The sequence below is a fragment of the Taudactylus pleione genome, unplaced genomic scaffold (genome assembly GCF_031769625.1).
Source record: "Taudactylus pleione unplaced genomic scaffold, aTauple2 ptg001804l, whole genome shotgun sequence".
NCBI lineage: Eukaryota > Metazoa > Chordata > Amphibia > Anura > Myobatrachidae > Taudactylus > Taudactylus pleione.
This window is the reverse complement of record NW_028286201.1, coordinates 461,782-484,163: the sequence shown is the minus strand read 5'-3', so window position 1 is coordinate 484,163 and position 22,382 is coordinate 461,782. Positions and strand designations below refer to the sequence as shown.

General features: G+C 51.8%; 1 protein-coding gene across 1 annotated transcript in view; it reads left to right on the top strand.

Annotated features, from left to right (window-relative positions):
* The window catches only part of IARS2 (isoleucyl-tRNA synthetase 2, mitochondrial), a gene marked incomplete at its 5' end in the record, with an annotated part of 211,516 nt that overhangs the window by 115,099 nt on the left and 74,035 nt on the right, over positions 1-22,382 (top strand). The window contains one exon of the mRNA XM_088465027.1: positions 1,639-1,735. Coding sequence (XP_088321153.1) covers positions 1,639-1,735 — 97 coding nt within the window. The remainder of the gene's footprint in view (positions 1-1,638; positions 1,736-22,382) is intronic.

The following is a 22,382-nucleotide window of genomic DNA, read 5'->3' as shown; positions in this document are numbered from 1 at the left end:
ACATCATGCTGTACGGGTACACATAGGGATGGGCAGCACAGTGTATAATGGTAATAATTACTAGCCATAGACTGACACCATGCTGTACGGGTACACATAGGGATGGGCAGGACAGTGTATACTGGTAATAGTCACTAGCCATAGACTGACACCATGCTGTACGGGTACACATAGGGATGTGCAGGACAGTGTATAATGGTAATAATCACTAGCCATAGACTGACACCATGCTGTACGGGTACACATAGGGATGGGCAGCACAGTGTATAATGGTAATAATCACTAGCCATAGACTGACATCATGCTGTACGGGTACACATAGGGATGGGCAGGACAGTGTATACTGGTAATAGTCACTAGCCATAGACTGACACCATGCTGTACGGGTACACATAGGGATGTGCAGGACAGTGTATAATGGTAATAATCACTAGCCATAGACTGACATCATGCTGTACGGGTACACATAGGGATGGGCAGGACAGTGTATAATGGTAATAATCACTAGCCATAGACTGACATCATGCTGTACGGGTACACATAGGGATGGGCAGCACAGTGTATAATGGTAATAATCACTAGCCATAGACTGACATCATGCTGTATGGGTACACATAGGGATGGGCAGGACAGTGTATACTGGTAATAGTCACTAGCCATAGACTGACACCATGCTGTACGGGTACACATAGGGATGTGCAGGACAGTGTATAATGGTAATAATCACTAGCCATAGACTGACATCATGCTGTACGGGTACACATAGGGATGGGCAGGACAGTGTATAATGGTAATAATCACTAGCCATAGACTGACACCATGCTGTACGGGTACACATAGGGATGGGCAGGACAGTGTATCCTGGTAATAATCACTAGCCATAGACTGACACCATGCTGTATGGGTACACATAGGGATGGGCAGGACAGTGTATACTGGTAATAATCACTAGTCATAGACTGACATCATGCTGTACGGGTACACATAGGGATGGGCAGGACAGTGTATAATGGTAATAATCACTAGCCATAGACTGACATCATGCTGTACGGGTACACATAGGGATGGGCAGGACAGTGTATACTGGTAATAATCACTAGCCATAGACTGACATCATGCTGTATGGGTACACATAGGGATGGGCAGGACAGTGTATACTGGTAATCACTAGCCATATACTGACACCATGCTGTACGGGTACACATAGGGATGGGCAGGACAGTGTATAATGGTAATAATCACTAGCCATAGACTGACACCATGCTGCACGGGTACACATAGGGATGGTCAGGACAGTGTATACTGGTAATAATCACTAGCCATAGACTGACACCATGCTGTACGGGTACACATAGGGATGGGCAGGACAGTGTATAATGGTAATAATCACTAGCCATAGACTGACACCATGCTGCACGGGTACACATAGGGATGGGCAGGACAGTGTATACTGGTAATAATCACTAGCCATAGACTGACACCATGCTGCACGGGTACACATAGGGATGGGCAGGACAGTGTATAATGGTAATAATCACTAACCATATACTGACACCATGCTGTACGGGTACACATAGGGATGGGCAGGACAGCGTATCCTGGCATAATGACGGCTTGTTTCTACCTGTTACCGACTAGGCTGGAGAAACTTCCGATGTGCTGGACTTTGAGCCTGGGAGAGACGTTTTGGACATCTGGTTTGACAGTGGAACATCGTGGGCCTCTGTTGTGGAAGGTACAATAATACATGATACTATCTCCTATTCTGTTCCTAATAATGACATAAAATCACAGATATACTGTTAGTTTAATTGATAAATAAATGAAGCTGAATTTCTTCCAGTTGAATCTTCCCTATAATCTTCCATGTTCCTATGTACTCAGAATGCTCGGATATTTGTATTAGTTTGTCTGGATATTACAGGACCCAGTTATGTGGAGGTGGAGGTGGAATTACTTATGTTACATATATTAGTGGCTAAAGAGGGATTTGCTAAGAACATGAAAAAAACTAAATTTTATTTTCAGGAGATGGGAGGACGTTAGTGATGGCTGCAGGTTCAGCGGCAGATTAGGGGGAGGAAGACGTTACTGCGCAGAATACAGACCAGACAGCGCCTGTTAGGTGGTGCACGTACAATGAGAGGTTATACACTAAGCTAATGAATGCAAAGTTACTGAGCGATTATCACATCAGCGAAGCTCCAGAAAGGGCGTTCCTGCTTTCAGTATTCGTACAGCTATATATGTACATGAGTAACATGGTGAGCCGTCATTCTATCTCCCCGGTCACACGTGGGGTAAGAGGGCTTGCACTCTCTATGGAATATAAGTGGTACCCCTTTTTATCGTCTGTGTGCTATATACGTGCGGAGGACCCTGCATATTTGCATATAGATAAGTGTTCATTCCTACACCCTGCACCTGTCACAACCTGTGCTGTTCCTCTATCCTGCCTGGGTTGTCGCTCCCTGCTCTGGTGTTTCTAGCACACTCCGATACTGCAACAAACTGCATAGATACAGAGCAGAGTGTGCTAGAAGCACCAGAGCAGAGAGCTACACCCCAGGTGAGAGAGAGGAACTGCACAGGGTGTGACAGGTGCAGGGTTCTAGAATGATCACTATAAATAATGTATGTACAGAACCACATATTGGACATAATGACACAAGACTAAACCTTAATAGGCTGCAGTGGCCATAGCAGGTCTTGTGCCTGATCCAGTAATGGCTTCAGAGTAGCCTGGAGGAGGTACTGTTCTCTGCCAATGTACACTGAATGCTGGGACTGCTGGCATTCTGGTGGAGGTACCGTTCTCTGCCAATGTACCCTGAATGCTGGGTCTGCTGGCATTCTGGGGGAGGTACCGTGCTCTGCCAATGTACACTGAATGCAGGGACTGCTGGCATTCTGGGGGAGGTACCGTTCTCTGCCAATGTACACTGACTGCTGGTACTGCTGGCATTCTGGGGGAGGTACCGTTCTCTGCCAATGTACACTGAATGCTGGGACTGCTGGTATTGTGGAGGAGGTACCGTACTATGCCAATATACACTGACTGGTGGTACTGCTGGCATTCTGGGGGAGGTACCGTTCTCTGCCAATGTACACTGACTGCTGGCATTCTGGGGGAGGTACCGTTCTCTGCCAATGTACACTGAATGCTGGGACTGCTGACATTCTGGGGGAGGTACCGTTCTCTGCCAATGTACACTGAATGCTGGGATTGCTGACATTCTGGGGGAGGTACAGTTCTCTACCAATGTACACTGAATGTTGGGACTGCTGACATTCTGGAGGAGGTACCGTTCTCTGCCAATGTACACTGAATGCTGGGACTGCTGGCATTCTGGGGGAGGTACCGTTCTCTGGCAATGTACACTGAATGCTGGGACTGCTGGCATTCTGGAGGAGGTACCGTTCTCTGCCAATGTACACTGAATGCTGGGACTGCTGACATTCTGGAGGAGGTACCGTTCTCTGCCAATGTACACTGAATGCTGGGACTGCTGGCATTCTGGAAGAGGTACTGTTCTCTGCCAATGTAAACTGAATGCTGGGACTGCTGACATTCTGTGGGAGGTACCGTTCTCTGCCAATGTACACTGAATGCTGGAACTGCTGACATTCTGGGGGAGGTACCGTTCTCTGCCAATGTACACTGAATGCTGGGACTGCTGGCATTCTGGAGGAGGTACCGTTCTCTGCCAATGTACACTGAATGCTGCGACTGCTGGCATTCTGGAGGATGTACCGTTCTCTGCCAATGTACACAGAATGCTGGGACTGCTGGCATTCTGGATGATGTACTGTTCTCTGCCAATGTACACTGAATGCTGCGACTGCTGGCATTCTGGAGGAGGTACCGTTCTCTGCCAATGTACACTGAATGCTGGGACTGCTGGCATTCTGGGGGAGGTACCATTCTCTGCCAATGTACACTGAATGCTGGGACTACTGGCATTCTGGAGGAGGTACTGTTCTCTGCCAATGTTCACTGAATGCTGGCATTCTGGGGGAGGTACTGCTCTCTGCCAATATACACTGAATACTGGGACTGCTGGCATTCTGGGGGAGGCACCGTTCTCTGCCAATTTACACTGAATGCTGGGACTGCTGCCATTCTGGGGAAGGTACCGTTCTCTGCCAATGTACATTGACTGCTGGTACTGCTGGCATTCTGGGGGAGGTACCGTTCTCTGCCAATGTTCACTGACTACTGGCATTCTGGGGGGGGTACCGTTCTCTGCCAATGTACACTGACTGCTGGCATTCTGGGGGAGGTACCGTTCTCTGCCAATGTACACTGAATGCTGGGACTGCTGGTATTCTGGAGGAGGTACCGTACTATGCCAATATACACTGACTGGTGGTACTGCTGGCATTCTGGAAGAGGTACTGTTCTCTGCCAATGTAAACTGAATGCTGGGACTGCTGACATTCTGTGGGAGGTACCGTTCTCTGCCAATGTACACTGAATGCTGGGACTGCTGACATTCTGGGGGAGGTACTGTTCTCTGCCAATGTACACTGAATGCTGGGACTGCTGGCATTCTGGAGGAGGTACCGTTCTCTGCCAATGTACACTGAATGCTGCGACTGCTGGCATTCTGGAGGATGTACCGTTCTATGCCAATGTACACAGAATGCTGGGACTGCTGGCATTCTGGATGATGTACTGTTCTCTGCCAATGTACACTGAATGCTGCGACTGCTGGCATTCTGGAGGAGGTACCGTTCTCTGCCAATGTACACTGAATGCTGGGACTGCTGGCATTCTGGGGGAGGTACCATTCTCTGCCAATGTACACTGAATGCTGGGACTACTGGCATTCTGGAGGAGGTACTGTTCTCTGCCAATGTTCACTGAATGCTGGCATTCTGGGGGAGGTACTGCTCTCTGCCAATATACACTGAATACTGGGACTGTTGGCATTCTGGGGGATGCACCGTTCTCTGCCAATTTACACTGAATGCTGGGACTGCTGCCATTCTGGGGAAGGTACCGTTCTCTGCCAATGTACATTGACTGCTGGTACTGCTGGCATTCTGGGGGAGGTACCGTTCTCTGCCAATGTTCACTGACTACTGGCATTCTGGGGGAGGTACCGTTCTCTGCCAATGTACACTGACTGCTGGCATTCTGGGGGAGGTACCGCTCTCTGCCAATGTACACTGACTGCTGGCATTCTGGGGGAGGTACCGTTCTCTGCCAATGTACACTGACTGCTGGCATTCTGCGGGAGGTACCGTTCTCTGCCAATGTACACTGACTGCTGGCGTTCTGGGGAAGGTACCATTCTCTGCCAATGTACACTGAATGCTGGCATTCTGGTGGAGGTACCGTTCTCTGCCAATGTACACTGACTGCTGGCATTCTGGGTGAGATACCGTTCTCTGCCTATGTTCACTGTATGCTGGGACTGATGGCATGATGGAGCAGGTACCGTTCTCTGCCAATGTACACTGACTGCTGGGACTGCTGACATTCTGGGTTAGGTACCGTTCTCTGGCAATGTACACTGAATGCTGGGACTGCTGACATTCTGGAGGAGGTACCGTTCTCTGCCAATGTACACTGAATGCTGGGACTGCTGGCATTCTGGGGGAGGTACCGTTCTCTGCCAATGTACACTGAATGCTGGGACTGCTGGCATTCTGGGGGAGGTACCGTTCTCTGCCAATGTACACTGAATGCTGGGACTGCTGGCATTCTGGGGGAGGTACCGTTCTCTGCTAATGTACACTGAATGCTGGGACTGCTGACATTCTGGGGGAGGTACGGTTTTCTGCCAATGTACACTGAATGCTGGGACTGCTGGCATTCTGGAGGAGGTACTGTTCTCTGCCAATGTACACTGAATGCTGGGACTGCTGGCATTCTGGAGGAGGTACTGTTCTCTGCCAATGTACACTGTATTCTGGGACTGCTGGCATTCTGGGGTAGGTACCGTTCTCTGCCAATGTACACTGTATTCTGGGACTGCTGGCATTCTGTGGTAGGTACCGTTCTCTGCCATTGTACACTGAATGCTGGGACTGCTGGCATTCTAGAGGATGTACCGTTCTCTGCCAATGTACACTGAATGCTGGGACTGCTGGCATGATGGGGGAGGTACCATTCTCTGGCAGTGTACACTGAATGCTGGGACTGCTGACATTCTGGAGGAGGTACCGTTCTCTGCCATTGTACACTGAATACTGGGACTGCTGGCATTCTGGGGGAGGTACCGTTCTCTGCCAATGTACACTGACTGCTGGGACTGCTGGCGTTCTGGGGCAGGTACCGTTCTCTGCCAATGTAAACTGACTGCTGGAACTGCTGGCATTCTGGGGGAGGTACCATTCTCTGCCAATGTACACTGACTGCTGACATTCTGGGGGAGGTACCGTTGTCTGCCAATGTACACTGAATGCTGGGACTACTGGCATTCTGGAGGAGGTACCGTTCTCTGGCAATGTACACTGAATGCTGGCATTCTGGGGGAGGTACCGTTCTCTGCCTATGTACACTGCATGCTGGGACTGCTGGCATGATGGAGCAGGTACCGTTCTCTGCCAATGTACACTGACTGCTGGGACTGCTGACATTCTGGGTTAGGTACCGTTCTCTGCCATTGTACACTGAATACGGGGACTGCTGGCATTCTGGGGGAGGTTCCGTTCTCTGCCAATGTACACTGAATGCTGGGACTGCTGGCATGATGGGGGAGATACCGTTCTCTGGCAATGTACACTGAATGCTGGGACTGCTGACATTCTGGAGGAGGTACCGTTCTCTGGCAATGTACACTGAATGCTGGGACTGCTGACATTCTGGAGGAGGTACCGTTCTCTGCCAATGTACACTGAATGCTGGGACTGCTGGCATTCTGGGGGAGGTACCGTTCTCTGCCAATGTACACTGAATGCTGGACTGCTGGCATTCTGGGGGAGGTACCGTTCTCTGCCAATGTACACTGAATGCTGGGACTGCTGGCATTCTGGGGGAGGTACCGTTCTCTGCTAATGTACACTGAATGCTGGGACTGCTGACATTCTGGGGGAGGTACCGTTTTCTGCCAATGTACACTGAATGCTGGGACTGCTGGCATTCTGGAGGAGGTACTGTTCTCTGCCAATGTACACTGAATGCTGGGACTGCTGGCATTCTGGAGGAGGTACTGTTCTCTGCCATTGTACACTGTATTCTGGGACTGCTGGCATTCTGGGCTAGGTACCGTTCTCTGCCAATGTACACTGTATTCTGGGACTGCTGGCATTCTGGGCTAGGTACCGTTCTCTGCCAATGTACACTGTATTCTGGGACTGCTGGCATTCTGTGGTAGGTACCGTTCTCTGCCATTGTACACTGAATGCTGGGACTGCTGGCATTCTAGAGGATGTACCGTTCTCTGCCAATGTACACTGAATGCTGGGACTGCTTGCATGATGGGGGAGGTACCATTCTCTGGCAATGTACACTGAATGCTGGGACTGCTGACATTCTGGAGGAGGTACCGTTCTCTGCCATTGTACACTGAATACTGGGACTGCTGGCATTCTGGGTGAGGTACCGTTGTCTGCCAATGTACACTGACTGCTGGCATTCTGGGGGAGGTACCGTTCTCTGCCAATGTACACTGACTGCTGGCGTTCTGGGGCAGGTACCGTTCTCTGCCAATGTAATCTGACTGCTGGAACTGCTGGCATTCTGGGGGAGGTACCATTCTCTGCCAATGTACACTGACTGCTGGCATTCTGCGGGAGGTACCGATCTCTGCCAATGTACACTGACTGCTGGAACTGCTGGCATTCTGCGGGAGGTACCGTTCTCTGCCAATGTACACTGAATGCTGGGACTGCTGACATTCTGGAGGAGGTACCGTTCTCTGCCAATGTACACTGAATGCTGGGACTGCTGACATTCTGGGGGAGGTACCGTTGTCTGCCAATGTACACTGAATGCTGGGACTGCTGGCATTCTGGAGGAGGTACCGTTCTCTGGCAATGTACACTGAATGCTGGCATTCTGGGGGAGGTGCCGTTCTCTGCCAATGTACACTGAATGCTAGGACTGCTGGCATTCTGGAGGAGGTACTGTTCTCTGCCAATGTACACTGAATTCTGGGACTGCTGGCATTCTGGGGTAGGTACCGTTCTCTGCCAATGTACACTGAATGCTGGGACTGCTGACATTCTGGGGGAGGTACCGTTCTCTGCCAATGTACACTGAATGCTGGGACTGCTGACATTCTGGAGGAGGTACCGTTCTCTGCCATTGTACCCTGAATGCTGGAACTGCTGACATTCTGGGGGAGGTACCGTTCTCTGCCAATGTACACTGAATGCTGGGACTGCTGGCATTCTGGGGGAGGTACCGTTCTCTGCCAGTGTACACTGAATGCTGGGACTGTTGACATTCTGGAGGAGGTACCGTTGTCTGCCAATGTACACTGAATGCTGGCATTCTGGGGCAGCTACCGTTCTCTGCCAATGTACACTGAATGCTGGGACTGCTGGCATTCTGGGGGAGGTACCGTTCTCTGCTAATGTACACTGAATGCTGGGACTGCTGGCATTCTGGGGGAAGGTACCGTTTTCTGCCAATGTACACTGAATGCTAGGACTGCTGGCATTCGGGAGGAGGTACTGTTCTCTGCCAATTACACTGAATGCTGGGACTGCTGACATTCTGGAGGAGGTACTGTTCTCTGCCAATGTACACTGAATGCTGGGACTGCTGGCATTCTGGAGGAGGTACTGTTCTCTGCCAATGTACACTGAATTCTGGGACTGCTGGCATTCTGGAGGAGGTACCGTTCTCTGCCAATGTACACTGAATGCTGGGACTGCTGACATTCTGGAGGAGGTACCGTTCTCTGCCAATGTACACTGAATGCTGGGACTGCTGGCATGATGGGGGAGGTACCGTTCTCTGGCAATGTACACTGAATTCTGGGACTGCTGGCATGATGGAGAAGGTACTGTTCTCTGCCATTGTACACTGAATGCTGGGACTGCTGGCATTCTAGAGGAGGTACCGTTCTCTGCCAATGTACACTGACTTCTGTAACTGCTGGCATTCTACGGCAGGTACCGTTCTCTGCCAATGTACACTGACTGCTGGGACTGCTGGCGTTCTGGGGGAGGTACCGTTCTCTGCCAATGTACACTGACTGCTGGAACTGCTGGCGTTCTGGGGGAGGTACCGTTCTCTGCCAATGTACACTGACTGCTGGAACTGCTGGCGTTCTGGGGGAGGTACCGTTCTCTGCCAATGTACACTGAATACTGGGACTGCTGGCATTCTGGGGGAGGTACCGTTCTCTACCAATGTAAACTGACTTCTGCCATAATGGGGGAGGTACCGTTCTCTGGGAATGTACACTGAATACGGGGACTACTGGCATTCTGGGGGAGGTACCGTTCTCTGCCAATGTACACTGAATGGTGGGACTGCTGAAATTTTGGGGGAGGTACTGTTCTCTGGCAATGTACACTGAATGCTGGCATTCTGGGGGAGGTACCGTTCTCTGCCAATGTACACTGAATGCTGGGACTGCTGACATTCTGGGTTAGGTACCGTTCTCTGCCATTGTACACTGAATACGGGGACTGCTGGCATTCTGGGGGAGGTTCTGTTCTCTGCCAATGTACACTGAATGCTGGGACTGCTGGCATGATGGGGGAGATACCGTTCTCTGGCAATGTACACTGAATGCTGGGACTGCTGACATTCTGGAGGAGGTACCGTTCTCTGGCAATGTACACTGAATGCTGGGACTGCTGACATTCTGGAGGAGGTACCGTTCTCTGCCAATGTACACTGAATGCTGGGACTGCTGGCATTCTGGGGGAGGTACCGTTCTCTGCCAATGTACACTGAATGCTGGGACTGCTGGCATTCTGGGGGAGGTACCGTTCTCTGCCAATGTACACTGAATGCTGGGACTGCTGGCATTCTGGGGGAGGTACCGTTCTTTGCTAATGTACACTGAATGCTGGGACTGCTGACATTCTGGGGGAGGTACCGTTTTCTGCCAATGTACACTGAATGCTGGGACTGCTGGCATTCTGGAGGAGGTACTGTTCTCTGCCAATGTACACTGAATGCTGGGACTGCTGGCATTCTGGAGGAGGTACTGTTCTCTGCCAATGTACACTGTATTCTGGGACTGCTGGCATTCTCCGGTAGGTACCGTTCTCTGCCATTGTACACTGAATACTGGGACTGCTGGCATTCTGGGGGAGGTACCGTTCTCTGCCAATGTACACTGACTGCTGGGACTGCTGGCGTTCTGGGGCAGGTACCGTTCTCTGCCAATGTAAACTGACTGCTGGAACTGCTGGCATTCTGGGGGAGGTACCATTCTCTGCCAATGTACACTTACTGCTGGCATTCTGCGGGAGGTACCGATCTCTGCCAATGTACACTGACTGCTGGAACTGCTGGCATTCTGCGGGAGGTACCGTTCTCTGCCAATGTACACTGAATGCTGGGACTGCTGACATTCTGGAGGAGGTACCATTCTCTGCCAATGTACACTGAATGCTGGGACTGCTGACATTCTGGGGGAGGTACCGTTGTCTGCCAATGTACACTGAATGCTGGGACTACTGGCATTCTGGAGGAGGTACCGTTCTCTGGCAATGTGCACTGAATGCTGGCATTCTGGGGGAGGTACCGTTCTCTGCCTATGTACACTGCATGCTGGGACTGCTGGCATGATGGAGCAGGTACCGTTCTCTGCCAATTTACACTGACTGCTGGGACTGCTGACATTCTGGGTTAGGTACCGTTCTCTGCCATTGTACACTGAATACGGGGACTGCTGGCATTCTGGGGGAGGTTCCGTTCTCTGCCAATGTACACTGAATGCTGGGACTGCTGGCATGATGGGGGAGATACCGTTCTCTGGCAATGTACACTGAATGCTGGGACTGCTGACATTCTGGAGGAGGTACCGTTCTCTGGCAATGTACACTGAATGCTGGGACTGCTGGCATTCTGGGGGAGGTACCGTTCTCTGCCAATGTACACTGAATGCTGGGACTGCTGGCATTCTGGGGGAGGTACCGTTCTCTGCCAATGTACACTGAATGCTGGGACTGCTGGCATTCTGGGGGAGGTACCGTTCTCTGCTAATGTACACTGAATGCTGGGACTGCTGGCATTCTGGGGGAGGTACCGTTCTCTGCTAATGTACACTGAATGCTGGGACTGCTGACATTCTGGGGGAGGTACCGTTTTCTGCCAATGTACACTGAATGCTGGGACTGCTGGCATTCTGGAGGAGGTACTGTTCTCTGCCAATGTACACTGAATGCTGGGACTGCTGGCATTCTGGAGGAGGTACTGTTCTCTGCCATTGTACACTGTATTCTGGGACTGCTGGCATTCTGGGCTAGGTACCGTTCTCTGCCAATGTACACTGTATTCTGGGACTGCTGGCATTCTGGGGTAGGTACCGTTCTCTGCCATTGTACACTGAATGCTGGGACTGCTGGCATTCTAGAGGATGTACCGTTCTCTGCCAATGTACACTGAATGCTGGGACTGCTGGCATGATGGGGGAGGTACCATTCTCTGGCAATGTACACTGAATGCTGGGACTGCTGACATTCTGGAGTAGGTACCGTTCTCTGCCATTGTACACTGAATACTGGGACTGCTGGCATTCTGGGGGAGGTACCGTTGTCTGCCAATGTACACTGACTGCTGGCATTCTGGGGGAGGTACCGTTCTCTGCCAATGTACACTGACTGCTGGCGTTCTGGGGCAGGTACCGTTCTCTGCCAATGTAATCTGACTGCTGGAACTGCTGGCATTCTGGGGGAGGTACCGTTCTCTGCCAATGTACACTGACTGCTGGCATTCTGGGGGAGGTACCGATCTCTGCCAATGTACACTGACTGCTGGAACTGCTGGCATTCTGCGGGAGGTACCGTTCTCTGCCAATGTACACTGAATGCTGGGACTGCTGACATTCTGGAGGAGGTACCGTTCTCTGCCAATGTACACTGAATGCTGGGACTGCTGACATTCTGGGGGAGGTACCGTTGTCTGCCAATGTACACTGAATGCTGGGACTACTGGCATTCTGGAGGAGGTACCGTTCTCTGGCAATGTACACTGAATGCTGGCATTCTGGGGGAGGTGCCGTTCTCTGCCAATGTACACTGAATGCTAGGACTGCTGGCATTCTGGAGGAGGTACTGTTCTCTGCCAATGTACACTGAATTCTGGGACTGCTGGCATTCTGGGGTAGGTACCGTTCTCTGCCAATGTACACTGAATGCTGGGACTGCTGGCATTCTGGGGGAGGTACCGTTCTCTGCCAATGTACACTGAATGCTGGGACTGCTGACATTCTGGGGGAGGTACCGTTCTCTGCCAATGTACACTGAATGCTGGGACTGCTGACATTCTGGAGGAGGTACCGTTCTCTGCCATTGTACCCTGAATGCTGGAACTGCTGACATTCTGGGGGAGGTACCGTTCTCTGCCAATGTACACTGAATGCTGGGACTGCTGGCATTCTGGGGGAGGTACCGTTCTCTGCCAGTGTACACTGAATGCTGGGACTGTTGACATTCTGGAGGAGGTACCGTTGTCTGCCAATGTACACTGAATGCTGGCATTCTGGGGCAGCTACCGTTCTCTGCCAATGTACACTGAATGCTGGGACTGCTGGCATTCTGGGGGAGGTACCGTTCTCTGCTAATGTACACTGAATGCTGGGACTGCTGGCATTCTGGGGGAAGGTACCGTTTTCTGCCAATGTACACTGAATGCTAGGACTGCTGGCATTCGGGAGGAGGTACTGTTCTCTGCCAATTACACTGAATGCTGGGACTGCTGACATTCTGGAGGAGGTACTGTTCTCTGCCAATGTACACTGAATGCTGGGACTGCTGGCATTCTGGAGGAGGTACTGTTCTCTGCCAATGTACACTGAATTCTGGGACTGCTGGCATTCTGGAGGAGGTACCGTTCTCTGCCAATGTACACTGAATGCTGGGACTGCTGACATTCTGGAGGAGGTACCGTTCTCTGCCAATGTACACTGAATGCTGGGACTGCTGGCATGATGGGGGAGGTACCGTTCTCTGGCAATGTACACTGAATTCTGGGACTGCTGGCATGATGGAGGAGGTACCGTTCTCTGCCAATGTACACTGAATGCTGGGACTGCTGACATTCTGGAGGAGGTACTGTTCTCTGCCATTGTACACTGAATGCTGGGACTGCTGGCATTCTAGAGGAGGTACCGTTCTCTGCCAATGTACACTAACTGCTGGCATTCTACGGCAGGTACCGTTCTCTGCCAATGTACACTGACTGCTGGGACTGCTGGCGTTCTGGGGGAGGTACCGTTCTCTGCCAATGTACACTGACTGCTGGAACTGCTGGCGTTCTGGGGGAGGTACCGTTCTCTGCCAATGTACACTGACTGCTGGAACTGCTGGCGTTCTGGGGGAGGTACCGTTCTCTGCCAATGTACACTGAATACTGGGACTGCTGGCATTCTGGGGGAGGTACCGTTCTCTACCAATGTAAACTGACTGCTGCCATAATGGGGGAGGTACCGTTCTCTGGGAATGTACACTGAATACGGGGACTACTGGCATTCTGGGGGAGGTACCGTTCTCTGCCAATGTACACTGAATGGTGGGACTGCTGAAATTTTGGGGGAGGTACTGTTCTCTGGCAATGTACACTGAATGCTGGCATTCTGGGGGAGGTACCGTTCTCTGCCAATGTACACTGAATGCTGGGACTGCTGACATTCTGGGTTAGGTACCGTTCTCTGCCATTGTACACTGAATACGGGGACTGCTGGCATTCTGGGGGAGGTTCCGTTCTCTGCCAATGTACACTGAATGCTGGGACTGCTGGCATGATGGGGGAGATACCGTTCTCTGGCAATGTACACTGAATGCTGGGACTGCTGACATTCTGGAGGAGGTACCGTTCTCTGGCAATGTACACTGAATGCTGGGACTGCTGACATTCTGGAGGAGGTACCGTTCTCTGCCAATGTACACTGAATGCTGGGACTGCTGGCATTCTGGGGGAGGTACCGTTCTCTGCCAATGTACACTGAATGCTGGGACTGCTCGCATTCTGGGGGAGGTACCGTTCTCTGGCAATGTACACTGAATACTGGGACTGCTGGCATTCTGGGGGAGTTACCGTTCTCTACCAATGTAAACTGACTGCTGCCATAATGGGGGAGGTACCGTTCTCTGGGAATGTACACTGAATACGGGGACTACTGGCATTCTGGGGGAGGTACCGTTCTCTGCCAATGTACACTGAATGGTGGGACTGCTGAAATTTTGGGAGAGGTACTGTTCTCTGGCAATGTACACTGAATGCTGGCATTCTGGGGGAGGTACCGTTCTCTGCCAATGTACACTGAATGCTGGGACTGCTGACATTCTGGGTTAGGTACCGTTCTCTGCCATTGTACACTGAATACGGGGACTGCTGGCATTCTGGGGGAGGTTCCGTTCTCTGCCAATGTACACTGAATGCTGGGACTGCTGGCATGATGGGGGAGATACCGTTCTCTGGCAATGTACACTGAATGCTGGGACTGCTGACATTCTGGAGGAGGTACCGTTCTCTGGCAATGTACACTGAATGCTGGGACTGCTGACATTCTGGAGGAGGTACCGTTCTCTGCCAATGTACACTGAATGCTGGGACTGCTGGCATTCTGGGGGAGGTACCGTTCTCTGCCAATGTACACTGAATGCTGGGACTGCTGGCATTCTGGGGGAGGTACCGTTCTCTGCCAATGTACACTGAATGCTGGGACTGCTGGCATTCTGGGGGAGGTACCGTTCTCTGCTAATGTACACTGAATGCTGGGACTGCTGACATTCTGGGGGAGGTACCGTTTTCTGCCAATGTACACTGAATGCTGGGACTGCTGGCATTCTGGAGGAGGTACTGTTCTCTGCCAATGTACACTGAATGCTGGGACTGCTGGCATTCTGGAGGAGGTACTGTTCTCTGCCATTGTACACTGTATTCTGGGACTGCTGGCATTCTGGGCTAGGTACCGTTCTCTGCCAATGTACACTGTATTCTGGGACTGCTGGCATTCTGGGGTAGGTACCGTTCTCTGCCATTGTACACTGAATGCTGGGACTGCTGGCATTCTAGAGGATGTACCGTTCTCTGCCAATGTACACTGAATGCTGGGACTGCTGGCATGATGGGGGAGGTACCATTCTCTGGCAATGTACACTGAATGCTGGGACTGCTGACATTCTGGAGGAGGTACCGTTCTCTGCCATTGTACACTGAATACTGGGACTGCTGGCATTCTGGGGGAGGTACCGTTGTCTGCCAATGTACACTGACTGCTGGCATTCTGGGGGAGGTACCGTTCTCTGCCAATGTACACTGAATGCTGGGACTGCTGACATTCTGGAGGAAGTACCGTTCTCTGCCATTGTACCCTGAATGCTGGAACTGCTGACATTCTGGGGGAGGTACCGTTCTCTGCCAATGTACACTGAATGCTGGGACTGCTGGCATTCTGGGGGAGGTACCGTTCTCTGCCAGTGTACACTGAATGCTGGGACTGTTGACATTCTGGAGGAGGTACCGTTGTCTGCCAATGTACACTGAATGCTGGCATTCTGGGGCAGCTACCGTTCTCTGCCAATGTACACTGAATGCTGGGACTGCTGGCATTCTGGGGGAGGTACCGTTCTCTGCTAATGTACACTGAATGCTGGGACTGCTGGCATTCTGGGGGAAGGTACCGTTTTCTGCCAATGTACACTGAATGCTAGGACTGCTGGCATTCGGGAGGAGGTACAGTTCTCTGCCAATTACACTGAATGCTGGGACTGCTGACATTCTGGAGGAGGTACTGTTCTCTGCCAATGTACACTGAATGCTGGGACTGCTGGCATTCTGGAGGAGGTACTGTTCTCTGCCAATGTACACTGAATTCTGGGACTGCTGGCATTCTGGAGGAGGTACCGTTCTCTGCCAATGTACACTGAATGCTGGGACTGCTGACATTCTGGAGGAGGTACCGTTCTCTGCCAATGTACACTGAATGCTGGGACTGCTGGCATGATGGGGGAGGTACCGTTCTCTGGCAATGTACACTGAATTCTGGGACTGCTGGCATGATGGAGGAGTTACCGTTCTCTGCCAATGTACACTGAATGCTGGGACTGCTGACATTCTGGAGGAGGTACTGTTCTCTGCCATTGTACACTGAATGCTGGGACTGCTGGCATTCTAGAGGAGGTACCGTTCTCTGCCAATGTACACTGACTGCTGTAACTGCTGGCATTCTACGGCAGGTACCGTTCTCTGCCAATGTACACTGACTGCTGGGACTGCTGGCGTTCTGGGGGAGGTACCGTTCTCTGCCAATGTACACTGACTGCTGGAACTGCTGGCGTTCTGGGGGAGGTACCGTTCTCTGCCAATGTACACTGACTGCTGGAACTGCTGGCGTTCTGGGGGAGGTACCGTTCTCTGCCAATGTACACTGAATACTGGGACTGCTGGCATTCTGGGGGAGGTACCGTTCTCTACCAATGTAAACTGACTGCTGCCATAATGGGGGAGGTACCGTTCTCTGGGAATGTACACTGAATACGGGGACTACTGGCATTCTGGGGGAGGTACCGTTCTCTGCCAATGTACACTGAATGGTGGGACTGCTGAAATTTTGGGGGAGGTACTGTTCTCTGGCAATGTACACTGAATGCTGGCATTCTGGGGGAGGTACCGTTCTCTGCCAATGTACACTGAATGCTGGGACTGCTGACATTCTGGGTTAGGTACCGTTCTCTGCCATTGTACACTGAATACGGGGACTGCTGGCATTCTGGGGGAGGTTCCGTTCTCTGCCAATGTACACTGAATGCTGGGACTGCTGGCATGATGGGGGAGATACCGTTCTCTGGCAATGTACACTGAATGCTGGGACTGCTGACATTCTGGAGGAGGTACCGTTCTCTGGCAATGTACACTGAATGCTGGGACTGCTGACATTCTGGAGGAGGTACCGTTCTCTGCAAATGTACAGTGAATGCTGGGACTGCTGGCATTCTGGGGGAGGTACCGTTCTCTGCCAATGTACACTGAATGCTGGGACTGCTGGCATTCTGGAGGAGGTACCGTTCTCTGCCAATGTACACTGAATGCTGGGACTGCTGGCATTCTGGGGGAGGTACCGTTCTCTGCTAATGTACACTGAATGCTGGGACTGCTGACATTCTGGGGGAGGTACCGTTTTCTGCCAATGTACACTGAATGCTGGGACTGCTGGCATTCTGGAGGAGGTACTGTTCTCTGCCATTGTACACTGTATTCTGGGACTGCTGGCATTCTGGGCTAGGTACCGTTCTCTGCCAATGTACACTGTATTCTGGGACTGCTGGCATTCTGGGGTAGGTACCGTTCTCTGCCATTGTACACTGAATGCTGGGACTGCTGGCATTCTAGAGGATGTACCGTTCTCTGCCAATGTACACTGAATGCTGGGACTGCTGGCATGATGGGGGAGGTACGATTCTCTGGCAATGTACACTGAATGCTGGGACTGCTGACATTCTGGAGGAGGTAGCGTTCTCTGCCATTGTACACTGAATACTGGGACTGCTGGCATTCTGGGGGAGGTACCGTTGTCTGCCAATGTACACTGACTGCTGGCATTCTGGGGGAGGTACCGTTCTCTGCCAATGTACACTGACTGCTGGGACTGCTGGCGTTCTGGGGCAGGTACCGTTCTCTGCCAATGTAATCTGACTGCTGGAACTGCTGGCATTCTGGGGGAGGTACCTTTCTCTGCCAATGTACACTGACTGATGGCATTCTGCGGGAGGTACCGATCTCTGCCAATGTACACTGACTGCTGGAACTGCTGGCATTCTGCGGGAGGTACCGTTCTCTGCCAATGTACACTGAATGCTGGGACTGCTGGCATTCTGGAGGAGGTACCGTTCTCTGCCAATGTACACTGAATGCTGGGACTGCTGACATTCTGGGGGAGGTACCGTTGTCTGCCAATGTACACTGAATGCTGGGACTACTGGCATTCTGGAGGAGGTACCGTTCTCTGGCAATGTACACTGAATGCTGGCATTCTGGGGGAGGTGCCGTTCTCTGCCAATGTACACTGAATGCTAGGACTGCTGGCATTCTGGAGGAGGTACTGTTCTCTGCCAATGTACACTGAATTCTGGGACTGCTGGCATTCTGGGGTAGGTACCGTTCTCTGCCAATGTACACTGAATGCTGGGACTGCTGGCATTCTGGGGGAGGTACCGTTCTCTGCCAATGTACACTGAATGCTGGGACTGCTGACATTCTAGAGGAGGTACCGTTCTCTGCCAATGTACACTGAATGCTGGGACTGCTGGCATTCTGGGGGAGGTACCGTTCTCTGCCAATGTACACTGAATGCTGGGACTGCTGACATTCTGGAGGAGGTACCGTTCTCTGCCATTGTACCCTGAATGCTGGGACTGCTGACATTCTGGGGGAGGTACCGTTCTCTGCCAATGTACACTGAATGCTGGGACTGCTGGCATTCTGGGGGAGGTACCGTTCTCTGCCAGTGTACACTGAATGCTGGGACTGTTGACATTCTGGAGGAGGTACCGTTCTCTGCCAATGTACACTGAATGCTGGCATTCTGGGGCAGCTACCGTTCTCTGCCAATGTACACTGAATGCTGGGACTGCTGGCATTCTGGGGGAGGTACCGTTCTCTGCTAATGTACACTGAATGCTGGGACTGCTGGCATTCTGGGGGAAGGTACCGTTTTCTGCCAATGTACACTGAATGCTGGGACTGCTGACATTCTGGAGGAGGTACCGTTCTCTGCCAATGTACACTGAATGCTGGGACTGCTGGCATGATGGGGGAGGTACCGTTCTCTGGCAATGTACACTGAATTCTGGGACTGCTGGCATGATGGAGGAGGTACCGTTCTCTGCCAATGTACACTGAATGCTGGAACTGCTGACATTCTGGAGGAGGTACCGTTCTCTGCCAATGTACACTGAATGCTGGGACTGCTGACATTCTGGAGGAGGTACCGTTCTCTGCCAATGTACACTGAATGCTGGGACTGCTGGCATGATGGGGGAGGTACCGTTCTCTGGCAATGTACACTGAATACTGGGACTGCTGGCATGATGGAGGAGGTACCGTTCTCTGCCAATGTACACTGAATGCTGGAACTGCTGACATTCTGGAGGAGGTACCGTTCTCTGCCATTGTACACTGAATGCTGGGACTGCTGGCATTCTAGAGGAGGTACCGTTCTCTGCCAATGTACACTGAATGCTGGGACTGCTGGCATTCTAGAGGAGGTACCGTTCTCTGCCAATGTACACTGACTGCTGTAACTGCTGGCATTCTACGGCAGGTACCGTTCTCTGCCAATGTACACTGACTGCTGGGACTGCTGGCGTTCTGGGGGAGGTACCGTTCTCTGCCAATGTACACTGACTGCTGGAACTGCTGGCGTTCTGGGGGAGGTACCGTTCTCTGCCAATGTACACTGACTACTGGAACTGCTGGCGTTCTGGGGGAGGTACCGTTCTCTGCCAATGTACACTGACTGCTGGAACTGCTGGCATTCTGCAGGAGGTACCATTCTCTGCCAATGTACACTGAATGCTGGCATTCTGGGGAAGGTACCGTTCTCTGCCAATGTACACTGAATACTGGGACTGCTGGCATTCTGGGGGAGGTACCGTTCTCTACCAATGTAAACTGACTGCTGCCATAATGGGGGAGGTACCGTTCTCTGGGAATGTACACTGAATACGGGGACTACTGGCATTCTGGGGGAGGTACCGTTCTCTGCCAATGTACACTGAATGGTGGGACTGCTGAAATTTTGGGGGAGGTACTGTTCTCTGGCAATGTACACTGAATGCTGGCATTCTGGGGGAGGTACCGTTCTCTGCCAATGTACACTGAATGTTGGGACTGCTGACATTCTGGGGGAGGTACCGTTTTGTGCCAATGTACACTGAATTTTGGGACTGCTGACATTCTGGAGGAGGTACCGTTCTCTGCCAATGTACACTGAATGCTGGGACTGCTGGCATTCTGGAGGAGGTACCGATCTCTGCCAATGTACACTGAATGCTGGGACTGCTGGCATTCTGGGGGAGGTACCGTTCTCTGCCAATGTACACTGAATGCTGGGACTGCTGACATTCTGGGGGAGGTACCGTTTTGTGCCAATGTACACTGAATGCTGGGACTGCTGACATTCTGGAGGAGGTACCGTTCTCTGCCAATGTACACTGAATTCTGGGACTGCTGGCATTCTTGGATAGGTACCGATCTCTGCCAATGTACACTGAATGCTGGGACTGCTGGCATTCTGGGGGAGGTACCGTTCTCTGCCATTGTGAACTGAATGCTGGGACTACTGACATTCTGGAGGAGGTACCGTTCTCTGCCAATGTGCACTAAATGCTGGGACTGCTAGCTTTCTGGAGGAGGTACCGTTCTCTGCCAATGTACACTGAATGCTGGGACTGCTGGCATAATGGGGGAGGTACCGTTCTCTGCCAATGTACACTGAATTCTGTGACTGCTGACATTCTGGAGGAAGTACCGTTCTCTGCCAATGTACACTGAATACTGGGACTGCTATCATTCTGGAGGAGGTACTGTTCTCTGCCAATGTACACTGAATACTGGGACTGCTGGCATGATGGGGGAGGTACCATTCTCTGGCAATGTACACTGAAAGCTGGGACTGCTGGCATTCTGGAGGAGGTACCGTTCTCTGCCATTGTACACTGAATGCTGGGACTGCTGACATTCTGGAGGAGGTACTGTTCTCTGCCAATGTACACTGACTGCTGGGACTGCTGGCATTCTGGGGGAGGTACCGTTCTCTGCCAATGTACACTGAATGCTGGGACTGCTGGCATTCTGGAGGAGGTACCATTCTCTGGCAATGTACACTAAATGCTGGGACTGCTGGCATTCTTGGGGAGGTACCGTTCTCTGCTATTGTACACTGAATGCTGGGACTGCTGGCATGATGGGGGAGGTACCGTTCTCTGCCAATGTACATTGAACGCTGGGACTGCTGACATTCTAGAGGAGGTACCGTTCTCTGCCAATGTACACTGAATGCTGGGATTACTGACATTCTGGAGGAGGTACCGTTCTCTGCCAATGTACACTGACTGCTGGGACTGCTGGCATGATGGGGGAGGTACCGTTCTCTGCCAATGTACACTGACTGCTGGGACTGCTGACATTCTGGAGGAGGTACTGTTCTCTGCCAATGTACACTGAATGCTGGGATTGCTGACATTCTGGGGGAGGTACCGTTCTCTGCCAATGTACACTGAATGCTGGCATTTTGGAGAGGGTACCGTTCTCTGCCAATGTACACTGAATGCTGGCATTTTGGAGGAGGTACCTTTCTCTGCCAATGTACTCTGAATGCTGGGACTGCTGGCATTCTGGAGGAGGTACTGTTCTCTGCCAATGTACACTGACTGCTGGCATTCTGGGGGAGGTACCCTTCTCTGCCAATGTACACTGACTGCTGTCATTCTGGGGAAGGTACCGTTCTCTGCCATGGTACACTGACTGCTGGCATTCTGGGGGAGATACCCTTTTCTGCCAATGTATACTGACTGCTGGCTTTCTGGGGGAGGTACCGTTCTCTGCCAATGTACACTGAATGCTGGGACTGCTGACATTCTGGGGGAGGTACCGTTCTCTGCCAATGTATCCTGAATGCTGGTACTGCTGGCATTATGGGGGAGGTACCGTTCTCTGCCAATATACACTGAATGCTGGGACTGCTGGCATTCTGGGGGAGGTACCGTTCTCTGCCAATGTACACTGAATGCTGGGACTACTGGCCTTCTGGAGTAGGTACCGTTCTCTGCCAATGTACACTGAATGCTGGCATTCTGGGGGAGGTAAAGTTCTCTGCCAATGTACACTGAATGCTGGGACTGCTGGCATTCTGGGGGAGGTACCGCTCTCTGCCAATGTACATTGAATGCTGGGACTGCTGACATTCTGGGGGAGGTACCGTTCTCTGCCAATGTACACTGAATGCTGGGACTGCTGGCATGATGGGGGAGATACCGTTCTCTGCCAATGTACACTGAATGCTGGGACTGCTGGCATTCTGGAGGAGGTACCGTTCTCTGCCAATGTACACTGGATGCTGGGACTACTGGCATTCTGGAGGAGGTACTGTTCTCTGCCAATGTACACTGAAAGCTGGGACTGCTGGCATTCTGGAGGAGGTACCGTTCTCTGCCAATATACACTGACTGCTGGGACTGCTGGCATTCTGGGGGAGGTAACGTTCTCTGCCAATGTACACTGACTGCTGGGACTGCTG